At 50.3% G+C, this 18,158-nt stretch overlaps 4 protein-coding genes across 4 annotated transcripts; 3 read left to right on the plus strand and 1 right to left on the minus strand.

Moving 5' to 3' along the window:
* The first annotated feature begins 2,485 nt into the window (after nucleotides 1-2,485).
* Nucleotides 2,486-6,668, plus strand: actb1 (actin, beta 1). The gene is made up of 6 exons (XM_062448761.1): nucleotides 2,486-2,624; nucleotides 3,816-3,940; nucleotides 4,168-4,407; nucleotides 4,870-5,308; nucleotides 5,443-5,624; nucleotides 5,847-6,668. The coding sequence occupies exons 2-6, from the start codon at nucleotides 3,818-3,820 to the stop codon at nucleotides 5,988-5,990; spliced, it is 1,128 nt and encodes a 375-aa protein (XP_062304745.1). The 5' UTR covers nucleotides 2,486-2,624; nucleotides 3,816-3,817; the 3' UTR covers nucleotides 5,991-6,668.
* Nucleotides 6,669-6,860: 192 nt separating this feature from the next.
* Nucleotides 6,861-9,154, minus strand: zgc:136439 (uncharacterized protein LOC678627 homolog). The gene has a single exon (XM_062448771.1). It carries the CDS (start codon nucleotides 8,184-8,186, stop codon nucleotides 7,344-7,346), a length of 843 nt encoding a protein of 280 aa, XP_062304755.1. The 5' UTR covers nucleotides 8,187-9,154; the 3' UTR covers nucleotides 6,861-7,343.
* fbxl18 (F-box and leucine-rich repeat protein 18) lies at nucleotides 8,326-12,370 on the plus strand. Its single transcript, XM_062448714.1, has 6 exons — nucleotides 8,326-8,593; nucleotides 9,126-9,323; nucleotides 9,523-10,008; nucleotides 10,181-11,265; nucleotides 11,411-11,629; nucleotides 11,986-12,370. The coding sequence occupies exons 1-6, from the start codon at nucleotides 8,543-8,545 to the stop codon at nucleotides 12,140-12,142; spliced, it is 2,196 nt and encodes a 731-aa protein (XP_062304698.1). The 5' UTR covers nucleotides 8,326-8,542; the 3' UTR covers nucleotides 12,143-12,370.
* A 270-nt stretch (nucleotides 12,371-12,640) lies between these two features.
* Nucleotides 12,641-17,046, plus strand: ptcd1 (pentatricopeptide repeat domain 1). Its single transcript, XM_062448715.1, has 8 exons — nucleotides 12,641-13,711; nucleotides 14,012-14,152; nucleotides 14,517-14,735; nucleotides 14,858-14,959; nucleotides 15,048-15,764; nucleotides 15,875-15,991; nucleotides 16,097-16,279; nucleotides 16,583-17,046. The coding sequence occupies exons 1-8, from the start codon at nucleotides 13,205-13,207 to the stop codon at nucleotides 16,706-16,708; spliced, it is 2,112 nt and encodes a 703-aa protein (XP_062304699.1). The 5' UTR covers nucleotides 12,641-13,204; the 3' UTR covers nucleotides 16,709-17,046.
* Nucleotides 17,047-18,158: the final 1,112 nt, after the last annotated feature.

Here is an 18,158-nt window from a genome sequence, read left to right on the forward strand (position 1 = left end):
AACATTCGCTGGAATTAATGAATGACGATAGATACTCCTCAACCCCCCTCCCCCCCGTGTGATAGCATAGCATAGCATAGCAGAAACCAGTCAGTTTACATTCACTGTATACCAAGCACTGCTAGCATGTGATAGCATAGCATAGCAGGCACCAACTAACACTTTGTACAGCTAACTAAAACGCCAGAGCTGGCTTGTTTACAGTCTGTGCAGTGAGTGTCTGGGCCTCTGGGATAATGAAGGCCTTGTCAGAGACTGTGACAGCTTGCTCCGTGTTGTCATGGTTACTGCGAGGTGTGTTTCAGTCCCATCCCGTACGAGTGTCTGACTCCTCTCTGGCCATCTGTGTCACGGATGCAGAAGTCTAAAAAAGGTCAACTGTCACGTCCACCGGGGTCGGGTAGACCAATCAGAGGACAGACATTTCCAAGCTCCAGCGCCCTGTCCACTCAGAGACTTCTAAGGAGTTTGGTACAGGTCACTAGAATATATATAGAACTAAAACATAATACATCTTTATTCAATTTTTTTTCTGGTTAATCACTTTTTAATGAATGTGTAATGAAGGAGCACATTGTTTAAAAAGTTAATCTCTCTGCTGTCACTTGGTGGACAGACATGTTCACTGCAGCATCCTCCTCTTCTCCTCCTCCTCTGCTCTCCACCTCCTCTCCTCCTCCTCTCCTTTCTTCCTCCTCTCCTCCTCTCCTTTCTTCCTCCTCTCTTCCTCCTCTCTCCTCTCCATCTCCTCTCCTCCTCTCCTTTCTTCCTCCTCTCCTCTCCTCCTCTTCTCCTTTCTTCCTCGTCTCCTCCTCCTCTCCTCTCCTCTCCACCTCCTCTCCTCCTCTCCTTTCTTCCTGCTCTCCTCTCCTCCTCTTCTCCCTCCTCTTTCTCACCTGTTCATCACAACGTCATCATACCATCCCAATAGAACACATGGGGAAGTGCTTCACACATTGTGACGAGGAAGTACTCAGGTGTGGCGATGACTCACACGGGTGTGGTGATGTAGTACACGGGTGTGGTGATGTGATGTAGTACACGGGTGTGGAGTGTCGGCAGTTTCAGTGAGGACACAGGTAGACCTCCAGGAAGGTATCAGTTTAATCACAACAACAATGGACAGGATGTGTTGGCTCCGCAGGAACTCCAAATATAGACTCACTGGGAAACACACACCTGCCATTTACAGCTGTGTGTGTGTGTGTGGGGGGGGGGGGGGGAGATGCGTGTGTGTTTTGGGTGCGTGTGTGTGTGTGCACACGCATATCTGTGACCTGTGTGTGTGTGTCGCAGTCTTCCTCAGATTGTGTGTGTATGCGTGTAGGTGAGTGTGTGGGTGTGTGTGTGTGATTCAGCTTGTGTGACACTAATCCATGAAGTGTTACCTCACAGCAGAACTTTGAAGCCTGTCCTGTCAGTCACTAAGACTATGCTCCCTGGTTTCAGAGACTCTGACTTCCTGTTCCTGGTCCTGGTCCTGGTCCTGTACTGGTACTGGTGCTGGTCATATATTGATAGTTTGGAAAGTGTGGATACAAGAGCCAGAGGCAACATGGTCCCTTTCGCCTCGACACGAAGAGACATTCGATGCCTACACTGCCGTACACACACACAAACACACACACACACTTGGTGATTGCTGTGATAGATTTACAGGCTGCAAAGAGCTGTCACCATGTAGCCTGTAAGTTCTGCCAAGGATATCGCCGTCACAGTTTGGTTTAGTGTGTGCGTGTCGTGTTAATGGTGTTAGCTGTGCTCTCCTGACCTGTCACCCTTCTACTCATCCAGCTGTCATCGGCGATGCGCAATCTGGCTCTGCAAGTGTGTGTGTGTATTCATTGTAAGGAATGTTACAAGTGTGTCTTAAAGTCATGTACTGTGTGTCGCTTTAGATAAAAGCGTCTGCTAAATTAATACATTATATAACTTTATCATTATGTAGGCAACTTCTATTGCATATATATTCATTATTCTCTTCTTTTTCCACTCTTCTCTTCTCTTTCCTACAGCTATATATGGTTCTTATTGAAGGGCTGGGGGGTCGTTAAGTATTGTGTTTGCTACAGAGATAAGCTCTTTAGCCTAAGAGGCTGTTGCGGGGCAGGAGGGAGACCAAGGAATGTGTGTATGTTCATTGTAAGGAATGACTGATATACATACAACTCGAATATTATTACAAATTCTTAAATAAACAAATCACTTTAAGCCTGCATTTGATGGAAGCGCCACTCTCTCGGTTAAGAGTCGAAAAACACTTTGATTTATCGTTTTCAAGGTAGCCGTGAATGAAACTCTGGCTAATTTGCTTTCATACAAAAGCACTGATCTCAACGACAAATCGATAATCTTTTAAAGTTTATGATTTTAGTGTAGGCCGCTTTGCCAGTCTTGCCCCGTCCCTCAGCCGGCCGAATGCGCCACTCCAAGTGGACGCGCTCGAGCCAATCAGAGCGCGCCGTGCAGAAAGTTTGCCTTTTATGGATAGGGGCTGCAGCGCGGGCGCAAATAAAACCCAGCACCTTGGCAACGCTTCATCATTCTACCACAGTCGATCTAGCAGAACGGACTACCGCCCGTATACATTCTCCTTTTGCAGTTAACACTTCCCTAAAACACAGGTAAGACCGAAAATGCGTACCGCCTTGAGTATGGATCTTAAGATCGTTTGAAAAGCTGTAGTGTTGGCGATGTGACCAGATATTGTTGATACTGTAGAGCTGCTGTTATCCATTCATTGCTTCGACACGCGTTAAAATCTTTACTGGAGCTAGAAACTACAATATGCTACTGTACTGTAGCTAACGTAATGTACAGTAATGACATTTTTCTAGTTAATTCATTCCGAGGTCTCCCTTTAAAGTCGCTACAGTAACGAATTGTATGGTTAGCTTTGGAGCTAGTTAATTTATCCTGGTTATCGAGCAGTAGGATGACGACTTGGTGGTCCATGTTACCTGTCTTTGATTTTAATGTTATAAAGGACCAGAAAGGGCTTAGTAAGACGGCAGCGTTTGAGGAATTTGAATTTCAACGGATTGTTCTTTTCGATGGCGTCTGGTTGCCATGGGTGTGTCCCGCTCGAGCTAGCATACTGGACCGGCTTGGCATAGCTGCCTGTCAGCGGCCACAAGTCTTAATGAACCGAGGTTACATCACGACCCCTCTCTACCGTACATGATCCTGCCGTTAACGTGGACCGCCGCCCTTGAATGCCTGCTAGCTAAGGGTTTAACGGCTAAAGTTGGCTGCGCACTGAACCTTTTGAAAAAAATTGTAATTATCCAAGGGTTAATGCTTTACTTTTCATTAACTAGGACATTTGGGTCAGCCCGTTACCGAGAAAAGCTACACGACCGGTTCGCTAACTATACTAGTGTGGTGTTAGCGCGTAGTGTAACTTGCCCTGTGAACTGTCTCGAACCTTTTTGTGACATTTGTGGTACCGGGACATTAGAGTTTATACATTTTTGTATAGACATCAACCGCATATTGGGCGTTGGTCTGGGACGTGGGGACGGTTATCCTTGTTTCGGATTAGGGAGTGGCCCCTCGCTGTCACAGGCGGCTGTAGAACAGCACGCGGGGTGGCAGTCACGGGCCGAGTAGCAGTTTTTACTAAGCTGGTCGAACTATTCCCATATATGGCCATGACTAGACCAAGAGAAGCTGGCTTTTGTCTTCCCGCACTGGGCATGGCCCTGGAGCTGGGCGCTGCGGCGCCATCTTGCGGACGCTCGGTGGTACAACAGCTCACTGAATAGCTTGTTCGCTATTTTAATGGTTCCGCATTTTTGTTCCTGTTTGTACAGAAATGGAAGACGAGATCGCCGCCCTGGTCGTTGATAACGGCTCCGGTATGTGCAAAGCCGGTTTCGCTGGAGATGACGCTCCTCGCGCAGTGTTCCCCTCCATCGTCGGTCGCCCCAGGCATCAGGTAATCTACACATGTCAATCAAGTGTTTACCTACAATTTAGTTAACCAACAATTTTCACTCGCTCATTTCCTTTTGCCTTATTTCACTTGGCAAAATACTATGCCCATCTAAGTTTGGTTTTCCTAAATGTAATTAAGCCTTTTTTTTTTTTACCTACCTTTTTTTTACACAAACATGCATACTGTACTTTTGTTGACTCCACTAAGCTCCCTCTCTCCTCCCCCAGGGTGTGATGGTGGGTATGGGCCAGAAGGACAGCTATGTGGGGGACGAGGCCCAGAGCAAGAGGGGTATCCTGACCCTGAAGTACCCCATCGAGCACGGCATCGTGACCAACTGGGACGACATGGAGAAGATCTGGCATCACACCTTCTACAACGAGCTCCGTGTGGCTCCCGAGGAGCACCCCGTCCTGCTCACAGAGGCCCCCCTCAACCCCAAGGCCAACAGGGAGAAGATGACCCAGGTGTGGATTCAGTCTGTCTGTCTCTCTCTCTCACCCTCTCATCCATTTGGGGCAGGAAGTGAACAGGGCAAAAGGCTTATTCAGAACTGCAGCCCCCCTGAACATACCTCCTACTTTACTGTTCTTGAGTTCCTTTTTTGTTCTCGTTCGCCCTCCTTCAGGCCCTCTCTCCTCAGCCCTGCTGATCTGTCAGTCTCTCTGGAAGCTCCAGGTTTCTCTCCTCCTGTGTGCTGCCTGTCTGCATGCCGGCCCCTCGGGCCTCATCACTAAGATGATCCAGTCTGGCTTCATGTTCACTCTACTAATGACAGGACCGTTTGATGGAAACATAACACGTGTCTCGGTGCTCCTGTTGACTGAGCGACTTGTCTCTAGTCTAGTGCATGGCTCTCTGCTGTGTGCTGTGTAGTGACCTGCTGGTGTTGCGTCACTCTTCCTCACCCCTCCTCCTCTCCTCTCCAGATCATGTTCGAGACCTTCAACACCCCCGCCATGTACGTGGCCATCCAGGCTGTGCTGTCCCTCTACGCCTCTGGTCGTACCACCGGTATCGTCATGGACTCCGGTGATGGTGTGACCCACACAGTTCCCATCTACGAGGGCTACGCCCTGCCCCACGCCATCCTGCGTCTGGATCTGGCTGGCCGTGACCTCACCGACTACCTGATGAAGATCCTGACGGAGCGTGGCTACTCCTTCACCACCACGGCCGAGCGTGAGATCGTGCGTGACATCAAGGAGAAGCTGTGCTACGTGGCGCTGGACTTCGAGCAGGAGATGAGCACCGCTGCCTCCTCCTCCTCGCTGGAGAAGAGCTACGAGCTTCCTGACGGACAGGTCATCACCATTGGCAACGAGAGGTTCCGCTGCCCCGAGGCCCTGTTCCAGCCCTCCTTCCTCGGTGAGTCTCACAGCACATCCCACGATGCACTGGGTGGTCGCTGGTCTTAGTTTGAAGGCCTCGGTTTCTGTTCTGGTGGAGAGTCTGTCCTGCTGGTGATAGTCTAGATGTTTATCTCTAACTCCCTCCCTCAGGTATGGAGTCCTGCGGCATCCATGAGACCACCTTCAACAGCATCATGAAGTGTGACGTCGACATCCGTAAGGACCTGTACGCCAACACCGTTCTGTCTGGAGGTACCACCATGTACCCCGGCATCGCTGACCGCATGCAGAAGGAGATCACAGCCCTGGCCCCCTCCACCATGAAGATCAAGGTGAGGACTGGAGACATACTCTCTAAAAGCTTCTTTAGAACTCGCCAGCCAGCTTAATGTTCCAAGAGTTTCAATTTGTATAATTGCAATTTGTTCAGTGAAGCAGAAGTCTTTACCAGCCAAAGTGCAAGATGCTGGAACAGCTAGAGCCGTAATAACTTTGTAATGGGGTTCGTCTGAGTCTACTTCAGGTCTAACGGCTGCTCTTCCTCCCGTCTCCAGATCATCGCCCCACCAGAGAGGAAGTACTCTGTCTGGATCGGAGGCTCCATCCTGGCCTCCCTGTCCACCTTCCAGCAGATGTGGATCAGCAAGCAGGAGTATGATGAGTCCGGCCCCTCCATCGTCCACAGGAAGTGCTTCTAAACAGACTGTCTCCTCCCCCCTCCCTCCCCATCCTCTTACTACACGCACCGCTAGTGACCGCTTGAGCTCTGCACACACATGCACTCTCTCACACACACACACATTCACACACACTCATACTCACACACACTCATACTCACACACAATGGTGTGTGCAGAGTTCCGACCCCCCTCCCCCCATGCTCCGCCCCTCCCACTCTTCCATCCAAGAGGCCCGTCGTCCGGGCAACCACAGCCTGCCTGCCTCGTATGTGTGTGCAGGGACGAGGGCCCAGCAGGGGGCCTGTGGGAGGGAGGATCATCCCTGTATATTTGTTGTGTAGGTCGTCCCAGTTGTCTGTTCACCCACCTTATTTACCTCTGTGAAGGTTTCCTGGGCTGGGGGGGCGGGGCTTACGCTCAGTCTCTCCTGGTTCCTAGTATTGCTTAATATGTAAATTATGTAATCGAGTCAAGTCGTTCGGTTTGTTTTTTTTGTACTTTCAGCCTTAAGAGAAAAAAAAATACTTGGTCCAGTTTTTTTGTGTTTTGTTATGCAAAAAAAATAATCTTTACCTTTTTGTATGAAAGTGTAAAGGTTGTCATCGCCCCTCACCCCCCCGCCTGGGGAGGTGAGGGCTGCTGGGATACTGTCAACACCGACCAATAAGAATTCAATAAAGTGCACATGTCTATGAACTCCTGTTTCTCTCGTCACTCCTGTGGTTCAGACTTCAACCTCTGACAACAGAACCATCAGAGTAGCACAAGTTGCCATCTCTCAGAAATTACAAATATTAAATGATTAATGTGGACGGTAGGATGGTGTAAAATGTTATTTAGGCATTTCAGTTGCAAGCGCTTGGGCTGAAGTACAGCTGATTTCAGCAAATGCAACCAATATGCTACTCTGATCACTTGTCCTGACCAGTGTGGTGTGTAACATTTCTGGAACAAATAGTTTTGTACAAAACGAGACTTGACCGTGCGCTAATAGAACGCAGCTCCAGCCGGACTTACTGTAAATACGGTATTTAAAGGGTTAGCCAAGTAACTTAATGCCCCATTACCCCAAAAACAACTTTTAGATCTAGTGATCTCATCAATATAAACAATATTAACAGTATGATAATGGAGCTAAAATAATTGGGACAGTCACTTTGGATAAAGTGAAATTTATTTTTAGTTAAGTGAAGTCGTTTATCAAACATGTATGAATTGCAAAACACATTTTGGAATCAAATTTATCTCTAGAATGTTCAAAGGTAATATAGCTGGAATATAGGCAGGAAGTTTGATCAATGTTTTTAATGATTATAACGCTACAGAAAAAAGTTCTGTTGTACTGACCCAGTCAATGTATTTTGCAGTTTACTATATCATGTATGACTTCACATCGTGAAGTTCTTTAAAATACAGATCACATTCAACATAGGATTGCAGGTTTCCAACATCAAAACGGCCATCGATCTCATAAGTGTACACAGGTTTTCTTGGAATGAGCCAAGACAAGAAATTTCCAGGTGCGTCCTTCTCTTCAATGGCAGATTCCTTAAATGCATCCAGAAAGTCATCTAGAAGAGGAAGACTTGTTTGGGACAGAATATAGAAACAGGGACATGCCCTCCTCGATGTTGTCTCAGAGAACAGTGGTTTCTCCTTCATGCACAGCACCCGGAGGTCTTCATCCACCTCCAATATGCCATACTTAGAGGTGTCCTCATCTTTGCACTGGTAAGAAAGTACCATATTGCTGTCCTCACTCTTTGCTTGAAGTTCACAAAACTTCTCCTTTACTTTGTTGAGGCTGAAATCTTCCTTAAAGAGAGTGTCACCTCCAATAACGACCACATGATCCTTTATCATGAAGTTCTTCACAGACAGTTGAAGGCAGGACACTGCACCAAGACGCTCTTCATTGCTTCTTGTTCCATCACTGAGGATTTTAACGTTGTCGAAATCTTTGGCCCACTCCTGAAATTTCTCTTGGTGCAGGGCATTTGTAATCACGTAAATCGTATCCACACATTCAGTGGCAGTCAACGCATTAACCCAGTATGATATCAATGAAGAGTTGCCCACAGGAAGCAATGGTTTGGAAATGCCAGACAGGTGGCTAAATCTTCCGCAGGTGCTGTTTTCGACATCTCTTTGCAACCTCGTTCCATATCCCGCGGCAAGAATGACAGCTTTCATCGTCTTAATATGATCACACATAGGGCTATATATAATATGGTCACAGACACAGTACTACAAATAATTCGTTGACAGTCTGTGTAAACTATTACTTAGTTATTCCAGCGGATCAATGTGAAGCCAGCCTCAATAAATAATTTTATTTCCTCTAAAGTGAACAACTTAACTTGAAGAAATCGTTATCGGATTCCTTAGGTGTTTACGTGTTTCACTGAAAAGAGCGGAAGTGAGTCCGTCACTTCTGATCTTCCGGTGTTCCGCTACAGCTAGCGTGCTTTTTGTTCCACGTCTCAACCAAGTAATGTCGCTGGCGAGATAGCCCCTGGAAACCATCGCCGATAGAATACTACACACATGAAACGCCCTTAAAAACGAGCATGTCTTTAAGTGGAACTTTACATGAAAACATGGACAATCAAATTGTGCAGGTTAGTTTACGGATATTTTCCAGAAACCGTACCGAATACCAAACAATAGCCTACTAGCTACAGATTTACCTAGCAAGCTTTAGCTTGCACCGGCTCGCTACCCAGACTGCAGTGAGTTTTAATGAGTTGACCGTTCAATCCTAACTGATTTTAAATAATTTATTGTTTCCAATGGGTATCTCAAAGTGGCAAGATTGCAGTGAGTTAGCGGGGGGGGGGGGGGGGGGGGGGGCGGCGTTCTGTTGGTGCACTGAAGTCTGCTACCAGTGTAGTTCAGTGTCATCTGTCGCTATCTGGATTGAACGCTATGGTTTGTTTCTGTGTAGAGCTGTACAAACATAACGTTTACTGTTTTATCTGCTGTCTCTGATTCTGTCTGTACTTTTCTGTCGGTCTGCCTGTCTGTTTATCTGCTTGCCTGCCTGCCTGCTTGCTTGCCTGCCTCTCTGCCTGCCTGCCTGCCTGCCTGCCTGTCTGTCTGTCTGTCTGTCTGTCTGTCTGCCTGTCTGTCTCCCTGCCTGTCTGTCCCCAGGAGGTGTGTGGAGAGGAGGGCGTTCCTGCCGTCTCCGTGGGGATGTCGGACTTCTCTGATGAGATCCTGCTGGGCGTGCTGAGCTACGTGCCCCTGCCTGACCTGCTACTGAGCGTGGCGCGCGTCTGCCGCAAGATGCACTCGCTCTGCCACGACAAGACCCTGCTCAGCCACGTCTGCCTGACTGAGGACTACACGGTAACACACACACACACACACAGACACATAGACACATACTGTAGACACACATGGACACACACACACACACAGACAGGCATACACAGACACACACGCACACTCACTCATAGGCACACTTGGTTCTTTCGTAAATCCTGTGACCAATCACAGTGTTCCCTGCTTCCTCTTTCCTGTCCCCGGGCCCCTCCCCTTCCTCCAGGCCAGCGACGCCACCGTTTGCCAGGTGCTGAAGCAGCTGTCCAATCAGGTGCAGTCCCTCAGCCTAAACGGCTGCTATTGGCTATCCGGATCCACCATCGACCAGGTCCATCGTTGCCGGGCGGTGACTCAACTCGACCTGTCCGGTTGCCGCGTCACCACGCTCCGCCTCTCCCGCCTCCTCTCCTCCCTCCCTCTCCTCCAATCACTGGCCTTCGACGTGGCTCCCGGCTTCGACTCCGCCCAGTTGAGCGCGGAGGCGCGTGATTCGCTGGGGCGCGTGCGTGCTCTGAGGCAGACGCTGCTGACTCCCAGCTACGGCGTGGTGCCCTGCTGCTGCGGCCTGCAGCGGCTGCAGCTGCGGCTGGAGATCCCCGAGGTGACCAGGGAGGGCACCAGCATGTGCTGCCAGCTCATGGTGGGGCAGAGCAGCGTCCCACACTACCAGCAGCTGCAGTGGTTCACCGCCCGCCTCGCTCCTGGGGAGGTAAGGAGGGAAGGGGAGAGGGGGAGGGAATGTGCATGTGCATGTGCATGTGAGCGTGGTTGTGAGTTCTTCTGTGGCAGGATCTTGTATTCAACAGTTTTTATCTGGGCAATGTTTGTGTGTTGCATAAACATTGTGTGTGTGTGTGTGTGTGTACCTGTGTGCGTTGCAGGTGAACCAAACCCTCCTCCTGCTCTACCTGGCTGTGTTCAGCGTCCGTGTTCCGGAACACCTCCGAGTCTTCCTGGTTTCAGTTCCTGGTCTCAACCCCGCCCACTGGCCAGCCGCCGCCTCATTGGCCCAGACCTTGGGTCGCCACGGTGACCTGGAGGCCTTGCAGCTTCCTCGCTCCTGGTTGGACGCCGAGTCACTACGGAGGGCTCTCAACGGCAATGCCCCTAAGCACCTGAGTTTCAGCCGTTGCCCCGCGTTACGGCCGCAGATCGTCCGGTCGTTGCTGGAGGACGGAATCAGAGATGCGACACGATTGGTCAGCCTGAACCTCAGTGGAATAAGCCACAACCCTTACCCAGAGGGCAACGGGGCACGTGGGGAGGACGAGCTTGTTGCCGAGACGATGAACCGGCTGGTTACGGGCTGCCCCAACCTCGCACACCTCAACCTGACGCACACACACTATCACCACGACAACCCTGCGGGGCTGGGCGGAGACACACACCTGTGCGCCAGCCTGGCCAGGCTCACACACCTCCGCTCGCTCTCCCTGCCTGTGTGCGCGCTGGCCGACGGCCCCCACACACACACATACGCCCCCACACACACCCTCTCCCCCTCCGCCCTGCTGTTGGGCCTCAGGAAGCCCCCCCGCGTGGGGCTCCAGAGCTACAGGCCAGACTCTGCCCCCTCTTTCCCCAGGGACGGCACCTCGGGGCTGGGCGCCCTCCTGGCCGGCTGCCCCTCCCTGGAAGTCCTGGAGGTGACGGGACCGGGGTTCGTGTCGGCGCTCCCCCGCCTGGAGGCGTGCGTGCGCGTGTGGGCGGAGCCTCGAGCATGCGCCTGGGCGAGGGTCGTTGGCGACGCCCATATTGCCGCCCTGCAGGAGTTACCGCGGCTACGGAAGCTGACGCTGGCGGGCGTGCCGGGTGTGGCCAGGGGGGCGGGGCTGGTGCAGGTGGCCCAGCGGTGCCGGGAGCTGCAGGTGTTGTCTCTGGCCAACCTGGGCTCCTTAAAGACCATGAGCTACAGCGCCGCCCTGCTGGAAGCTCTGCAGCACTGCAGCCAGCTCCGGGAGCTCAGGTTAGCATGCACACACACAACCATCCACACACACACACACAACCATACACACACCACACACAAACACACAAGGAGTGAGCAAACTTTTATTTGACTTATTTTTGTGTGTGTATGGTTGTGTGTGTGTGGTTGTGTGTGTGTGCAGGCTGGAGCAGCCCTACCTCAGTGCTAATTCGGCGTTCTTCGAGGCTCTGTCCTGCTGCTCCCGGCTGCAGCGGCTCTGCCTCGTTTCACGCAACGGCACCTTCCAGCCCGACGCCGTGGCGACCTTCATGGAGCGTTGCCGTGACGTTGTCATGTGTCACATGTTCATGGGCGGAACCCTGGTGTCCTGTCGCACGCTTCAGAAGACTCTACTGGACAGGTCTGTCTGACTACCTGTCTGTCTGACTACCTGCCTGTTTGACTACCTGACTACCTGTCTGTCTGGCTACCTGTATGTCTGACTGTCTGGCTACCTGTCTGTCTGACTACCTGTCTGTCTGGCTACCTGTCTGTCTGACTACCTGTCTGTCTGGCTACCTGTCTGTCTGACTACCTGTCTGTCTGACTACCTGTCTGTCTGACTGTCTGCCTGTTTATCTGTGTATATTTCTGTCTGCGTGTCACTAATATGGTTACCAGTTTGCACTCTCACTCTCTGTATGTCTCTCTTTCACTCTCACTCTCCCCCGCTTTCTACTTCTCATTCCTCTGACTTCCCTCCCTCCCTGCCTCCAGGTTCTCTTCAGAGCGCCCTGCTCTCAGTGTGGTCATCTACCCTCTGCTCCATGAAGACCTGCCATTGGTCATCAGAGAAACGCCCCTCCCCCTCTTGGATCAGGTGACCTTGTTCCAGAGTCGGGTGGCACAGACCCTGCCCCGGTCACCATGGTGATATGGCATGCCACCCCAAGACACCCTGGGAAGGAGTGTGATCACGCTAAGAGGGCGGGACTTCCGTGCCTGCGCTGTCCAATCACAATCAAAAGGGAAGGACAGGTGGGATCTCCATATAAGGAGTTTCCTGTGGTTGCTGTTTTGAGCCATAAAAGGACTCTTTTGTTCACGATGTGGGAGTCATATCACAGTATATTATTTATGATAATAAAGATGTACTTGTGATTACTCTCTGTCTGTATGGAGTATCTGACACACACACAAGTTTATCTCTTCGTCTTTCAGAAATTATCTAATTTGTTTAAAAAAGAGCTGCTGTAGTCAGGAACATGGGCAGGGTTTTGGGGGCCCTAAACAAATAATATTTTTTCAACCTTTCAAAACGTTTTTTCCACATACACAGTGAAAAGAGAGGAGAGATGAGAAGTGGGGAGATGAGAACAGCAAAGTCTAAAGCAGAGCACAATAGAGTACAATAGAGTAGAGTCCTCATCAAGTACTCATCAATGATGCAAACTTGTTGTGCACTGTAGTTCCCAGTCTGACCAGACAAGGGCAGTATTGCTTGGTTCAGATCTCGACGAGTGACCTCTAAACCTGACAGGAAAACTAATCAATATCTTTCGGCGATCTTCTGTTGAAATCATCCTGGGATTGTTTGTTGATTTCAAGGGTTATGGAAAAATTGTAGTCTATAATAGAATATGCTTGATCATATTTGACCATACGGAATTTTCTATAGAACAGCAATGAGAAATGCGTTTAATTTCTTTAATTGTATTCCAGCTTCTCGGCTATGTACTCGTCATGTCTGCTTAGCATCCATCACTGGACAACAAGCTCAACATGCTTGCTGCTGGCTGATCTGGTGTTTACGAAGAATAAAGATGACAGGATCGCCAATTGTGGATTATCAATTTCGTTTGTCATTTTTTGCCACATAAGCCTAAATGGTTTGTGACCTTCCGGAAACCATTTTAGTTTGATATTGACTTAAGTTGAATTTACAGCTACCTTCTAGCTAAACGTCTCCTGTTAGTCTAGCTAACGTTACAAAATAATGTTCCCCTGTGTCTCTCGTTCGTGCTTGAAAAACGGAAGATGTATCGTTGATTACGGTGTCAGGTACGTTTCAGTTCCAACGACACGGGATCTTTCGACGGTATTCACCGGTAAGGGTCTGTGCCCGTTTCAACGGGCGTCAGTTACTGACACCCAATGGAAAGGATTTGCCGTTTCGGTGTCAATGGCGAGTGATCGGAAACCGAGGGAGAATTTTGTAAACCCGGTACATCTGGACCTACCAAGATCTGTCTGCGTCCAGCCTAGCCAGGATGAAAACGAGTTACCCGAGGAACGCTTCGGCACGTTGTCCGGCGCCTTCGCCTCGAAGCGGTCATTCCGAAAGACCTCCCCGCAGCTACGGGACATGAGGTTCCGGGATGGCAGTGAGGAGGACGGAGAGAACGAAGACACGGACCCGGTGCCTTTCAGGTCTCGAACTGGAAGGAGGAACACTCCCTACTGGTACTTTCTACAGTGCAAGAAACTAATCAAGGAGAACAAGGTTAGAGAACTTCTCTCTCTCCCTCCGTCTCTATCATGTTGAGAACTGCTCGGACAGATCCAAGCCCGTCCCAGTTCCCGCGTGCCTCTGATCTCTGTCCCCTCTCCTTCATCCTATTGGTCACCTGGTGTTTCCTACCCCGCCTAGGCCTACTTCTTGTCAATCACCTCTCCTTCCATTTCTATGTCGCCCGCCCCATCTCCACCCTTATGTTTCCTTGGTAACATTGCCTCCCCTCATGTGTCTCCATGTTTACATCGTCCCCCGTGTCCCCATGGTAACGTGTCTCCGTGGTAACAGCTGAGCGAGGCCCTGGAGCTGTTCCAGGAGGACATGCTGCGGGGAGAGAGGCTGCAGCCAGAGGAATTCAACTACACGCTGCTCATAGGGGGCTGCGGACGCTCAGGCAACCTCAAACTGGCCTTCAGACTCTACAACCATGTACGCACATCCACCCTGTGTGTGTGTCTGTGTGTCCCTGTGTGTGCGTGTGTCTGTGTGTCCCTGTGTGTGCGTGTCTGTGTGTCCCTGTGTGTGTGTGCGTGTGTCTGTGTGTCCCTGTGTGTGCGTGTGTCTGTCTGTTCCTGTGTGTGCGTGTCTGTGTGTGCATGTGTCTGTGTGTCCCTGTGTGTGCGTGTGTCTGTCTGTCCCTGTGTGTGCGTGTCTGTGTGTGCGTGTCTCTGTGTGTGCATGTGTCTGTGTCCCTGTGTTTGTGTGTGTATCTGTGTGTGTTCCTGTGTGTGTGTTCCTGTGTGTGTGTGTGTGTGTTCCTGTGTGTGTGTCCTAACTCCCGCCCCCCCCCTAGATGAAGAAGCGAGGCCTGGTTCCCACGGACGCCACCTACACCGCCTTGTTCAATGCCTGTGCCGAGTCGCCATGGAAACAGGCAGGGTTGCAACAGGCGCTGCGATTGGAGCAGGAGCTGCGCCGGAAGAACCACACCCTGAATGACATCACCTTCCACGCCCTCCTGAAGACCCACGCCCTGACCAATCACCTCCGCGCCTGCCTGCACACACTCAGGGTACACGTGTGTGTGTTGATGTAGATGATCTGGCTGTCCTGCCTGTTGTGTTGAAGCTATTCACAGTGAGGCTGATTCTAGCCTTTTTTAATAAAGTGTATTTTATTTAAAATTGTGTGTAGGAGATCCTCCAGAGTGGCCATGCCGTCACCCAGGAGACGTTCCACTACCTGATAATGGGGTGTGTGAGAGACAGGGAGGCAGGATTCAGACTGGCTCTGCAGGTACAACACACCTGAGTGGACTGGCCTTCACTTCACCCACCATTTGACTGACTGGGATACATTTAATATGTGTGTGTGTGTGTGTCAGGTGTGGCGTCAGATGTTGAGGATGGGGCTCCGCCCTGACCTTAAGAACTACAACCTGCTGCTCCGGGCCGCAAGGGATTGTGGGATAGGTGACACTGCGCTGGCCTCAGCCTTGCTGCTGACCCCAGAGAAGGGGGGGGGGCAGGGGGGCCAGAGGGGGTCGAAGGTCAAGCGGGGTTCTGGGGGCAGAGCTCCGCTGGACGTTGACTTGCTGGAGGCCCAGCTGTTTACACCGTCCGGTGGCCATGACGACGACCCCAGTTGCCACAGCAACCCAGGCATCCATGCCGCGATCCCCGCAGTAACGGTGAGAGGGGAAGACGCTGGGGGCTCCGCCCTCCTCGTACCAGGAAGAGACGACCAAGAGGCCCCCATTGGCTCACTAGCCTGTCAGTCAGTGGACAGTGCCCGCCCTCCCAACCTGCTGGACCTATGGGTAACCAACACGGGTGTGGTTTCCTTGGGAACGGTTACAGGAGCTTCTGATAGGCTAGCTCTTGTGGGCGGGGCTGAAGGTGTCCTTGAAAAGATGGCCACAGATGGGTGCCGACCCGACGTCAAAACCCTCTCTCTATTGGCTGACACCATGGAGCCGGGGAGCCAATCACTGCTGAGCCTGTTGCAGGTTGCCAAGCAACACAAGGTGAAGCTGGATGTGGCGTTCTTCAACAGCCTCATACGGAGGGTTGCTAGAGCAGGAGATCTGGACGGAGCCAAGGTACACACACATATACACACACATATACATATACATACACACACACACAGACCTAAAAACACAAGTCCATTATGTGAGCCTAATGTGTTTGTGTGTGTGTGTGCTGGCAGGAGATGGTGTGTGTGATGACCCAGAAAGGTATATGTGCTGACATGCAGACCTACGGTGGTCTCGCTCTGGGCTGTGTGCAGAAGAAGGATGGATTGCAGCTTCTGAAAGACATGGAGGTGAGACACACACACACACACATACACATATATACACACTCACACACACACTAGGTAGACCCAATCAGGTTGTCTTTCCTTAATCGGTGACTGTGCTTCCTGTAGGAGGCGGGGCTGAAGCCGAGCGTGCATGTGTTCTCCGCTCTGATTGGCCGCGCTGCTCGGAGGCTTAACTTCCTGTACCTGAAGGAAGTGATTAAGAGCATGAAACACCTGGACGTCCCACCCAACGATGTCATCATCAAGCAGCTGGAGCTCGCTGCTCAATACCCACCTGGTTACGACCAGGTAAGTGTGTGTGTGGGTGTGTTTAGAGTCAAAGTTGAAGTGTGTGTATGTGTGTTGTTTCCTCATTATCTTTCTAAATGTTCTCTCTCTCTCCACCTCCCTCTTTCTCTCCCCCTCTTTTCTCTCTCTCTCCCCCTCCCTCTCTCTCTCTCCCCCTCCCTCCCTCTCCCCCTCCCTCCTCTCTCTCTTTCCACCTCTCTCTCCCCCTCCCTCTCTCTCCCTCTCTCTCTCTCTCCCCCTCTCTCTACCCTCCCTCTCTCTCTACCCTCCCTCTCTCTCTCTTCCTCTCTACCTCGTTCTCAGTATAAATCCAGGAACAACTATTTGAACCAGATCGACGGTTTCCGTGGTTACTACCAGCAGTGGCTGAGTTCCATGCCGGCTCAGGAAACTCCGTCCAGACCCTGGGAGCGAGAACAGCAGCCCTAATAGACCACTGAACATACCCCAGCCATCTTCTCAGAGCAGCACACAGACTGCTCTGGTATGCAGTGAGAAATCGGAAGTGAAAAAAATTATCTCTTAACTGTAGTTTGAAAAACTGGTGGCAATTATTCTTATTTTTCGTAACTCAGTTTCTCAAATCAGTTTACTACAATCAGTTTCTCAAATTTAAGATACATCTACAATCTCACTCCATACTCTGGCTGCACTGCAGGGGCAATGTTGTGCTTTGGCTCGGATTCCTTCAGTCAAGTCGAATAACTGCGTACGTCTGTATGTATAGCGTACTGTGCATTGGAATAATAATAAAAAGTTTATGAAATATTGAGTACTCGATTGCTTGACAAAAAAAAATTGTTTAGCCTCTAAACATCGAAGACCCTTCTTGAAGGCGCACTTTTAAATAGCTAGGAGATGTCACAACCAATCAGTGAACAGGGAAGGCGTTGCTCGGTGTCCATATCAAAAAAACTAGCGAGCGTGCCACGGTAGTCCCGGTGTGATCCTTTTTCAGATTGCGTTGTTATAGCTAGCTCGCACCCAATCTCTAACCGACACAAACTATCCTCATCCGAAATATGGACGGCCGTGGCTACGGTTCAGGTATGTACTATACGAACATGCATTCATGTAGCTAACCTCAGCGACTATGATTTAGCCCAGGAGAGCTTATACCTAACCAGACCGTCTTGTTAAAATGGAGTCGTCTGCTAGAAAACCATCTTTATTGGTATGTAGAATTAGCAAGCTCATTTTGGCCAACGAGATAACTAATAAAATGGCTGCCTTGTCGTTTGCACTAATGACCTACATCATCAGCTATCGCAGTAGCATAGTTAAATCAATCACGTTATTCACCGGGTGTAACTCACGAACAATGTCTGTTAACGTTATTAGCACGTCTTCGCTACCTAGCTAATTAGCCAGTAGTAGCAAAAGTAGCTAGCTAGCCTTACTGGGTATCCTTTGTTAGCCTACTAGCATAGCCTAGATCGCTAGCTCTAGCTAGCTGACTGTTCATTACTAGCTAAGAGTTGGCTTATTTCATCGCATCAGTATGCATCTGGCACCTTTCTTTAAACGGCCTTTCTTACAGGAGGATACTCCAGCTGGGGTGGAGGCGGCGGCGGAGGAGGTGCACAGTCAGGAAACAGAGGTAATTAAGTTTGAACACAGCTAAGATCTGGACTAGCCACACCGCTAATCGTGGTACATGGCTGGTGAGCTAGCTAGCCGTGACCCACCCAGGACATTGTGTACATAATGTGTTATATGTACGCGGCTCCATCAACTTGAAAAGCTTTTTCAGTTCAGTGTTTTTAAATCATTGTTGACGTATTTTGTGGCCGACTCCCAGACCTGTAAATGTTTTTAAAGTTTTATGATTTTATTTTTCTCCACTGACTTATTCTGTTATTACATTATTTGTAGTTGT

Source organism: Osmerus eperlanus, chromosome 22 (genome assembly GCF_963692335.1).
Source record: "Osmerus eperlanus chromosome 22, fOsmEpe2.1, whole genome shotgun sequence".
Lineage (NCBI taxonomy): Eukaryota > Metazoa > Chordata > Actinopteri > Osmeriformes > Osmeridae > Osmerus > Osmerus eperlanus.

Bases quoted from the DNA above. Each gene is read 5' to 3' on its own strand.
- ptcd1 (XM_062448715.1), top strand. From the start codon at position 13,205: ATGTTCCCCTGTGTCTCTCGTTCGTGCTTGAAAAACGGAAGATGTATC. The intron at 14,960-15,047 runs GTACAACACACC...TGTGTGTGTCAG, and splicing joins GATTCAGACTGGCTCTGCAG to GTGTGGCGTCAGATGTTGAG. The intron at 15,992-16,096 runs GTGAGACACACA...TGCTTCCTGTAG, and splicing joins AGCTTCTGAAAGACATGGAG to GAGGCGGGGCTGAAGCCGAG.
- fbxl18 (XM_062448714.1), top strand. From the start codon at position 8,543: ATGTCTTTAAGTGGAACTTTACATGAAAACATGGACAATCAAATTGTG. The intron at 9,324-9,522 runs GTAACACACACA...CCCTTCCTCCAG, and splicing joins GCCTGACTGAGGACTACACG to GCCAGCGACGCCACCGTTTG. The intron at 10,009-10,180 runs GTAAGGAGGGAA...TGTGCGTTGCAG, and splicing joins CCCGCCTCGCTCCTGGGGAG to GTGAACCAAACCCTCCTCCT.
- zgc:136439 (XM_062448771.1), bottom strand. From the start codon at position 8,186: ATGTGTGATCATATTAAGACGATGAAAGCTGTCATTCTTGCCGCGGGA.
- actb1 (XM_062448761.1), top strand. From the start codon at position 3,818: ATGGAAGACGAGATCGCCGCCCTGGTCGTTGATAACGGCTCCGGTATG. The intron at 3,941-4,167 runs GTAATCTACACA...CTCCTCCCCCAG, and splicing joins TCGGTCGCCCCAGGCATCAG to GGTGTGATGGTGGGTATGGG. The intron at 5,309-5,442 runs GTGAGTCTCACA...TCCCTCCCTCAG, and splicing joins GTTCCAGCCCTCCTTCCTCG to GTATGGAGTCCTGCGGCATC.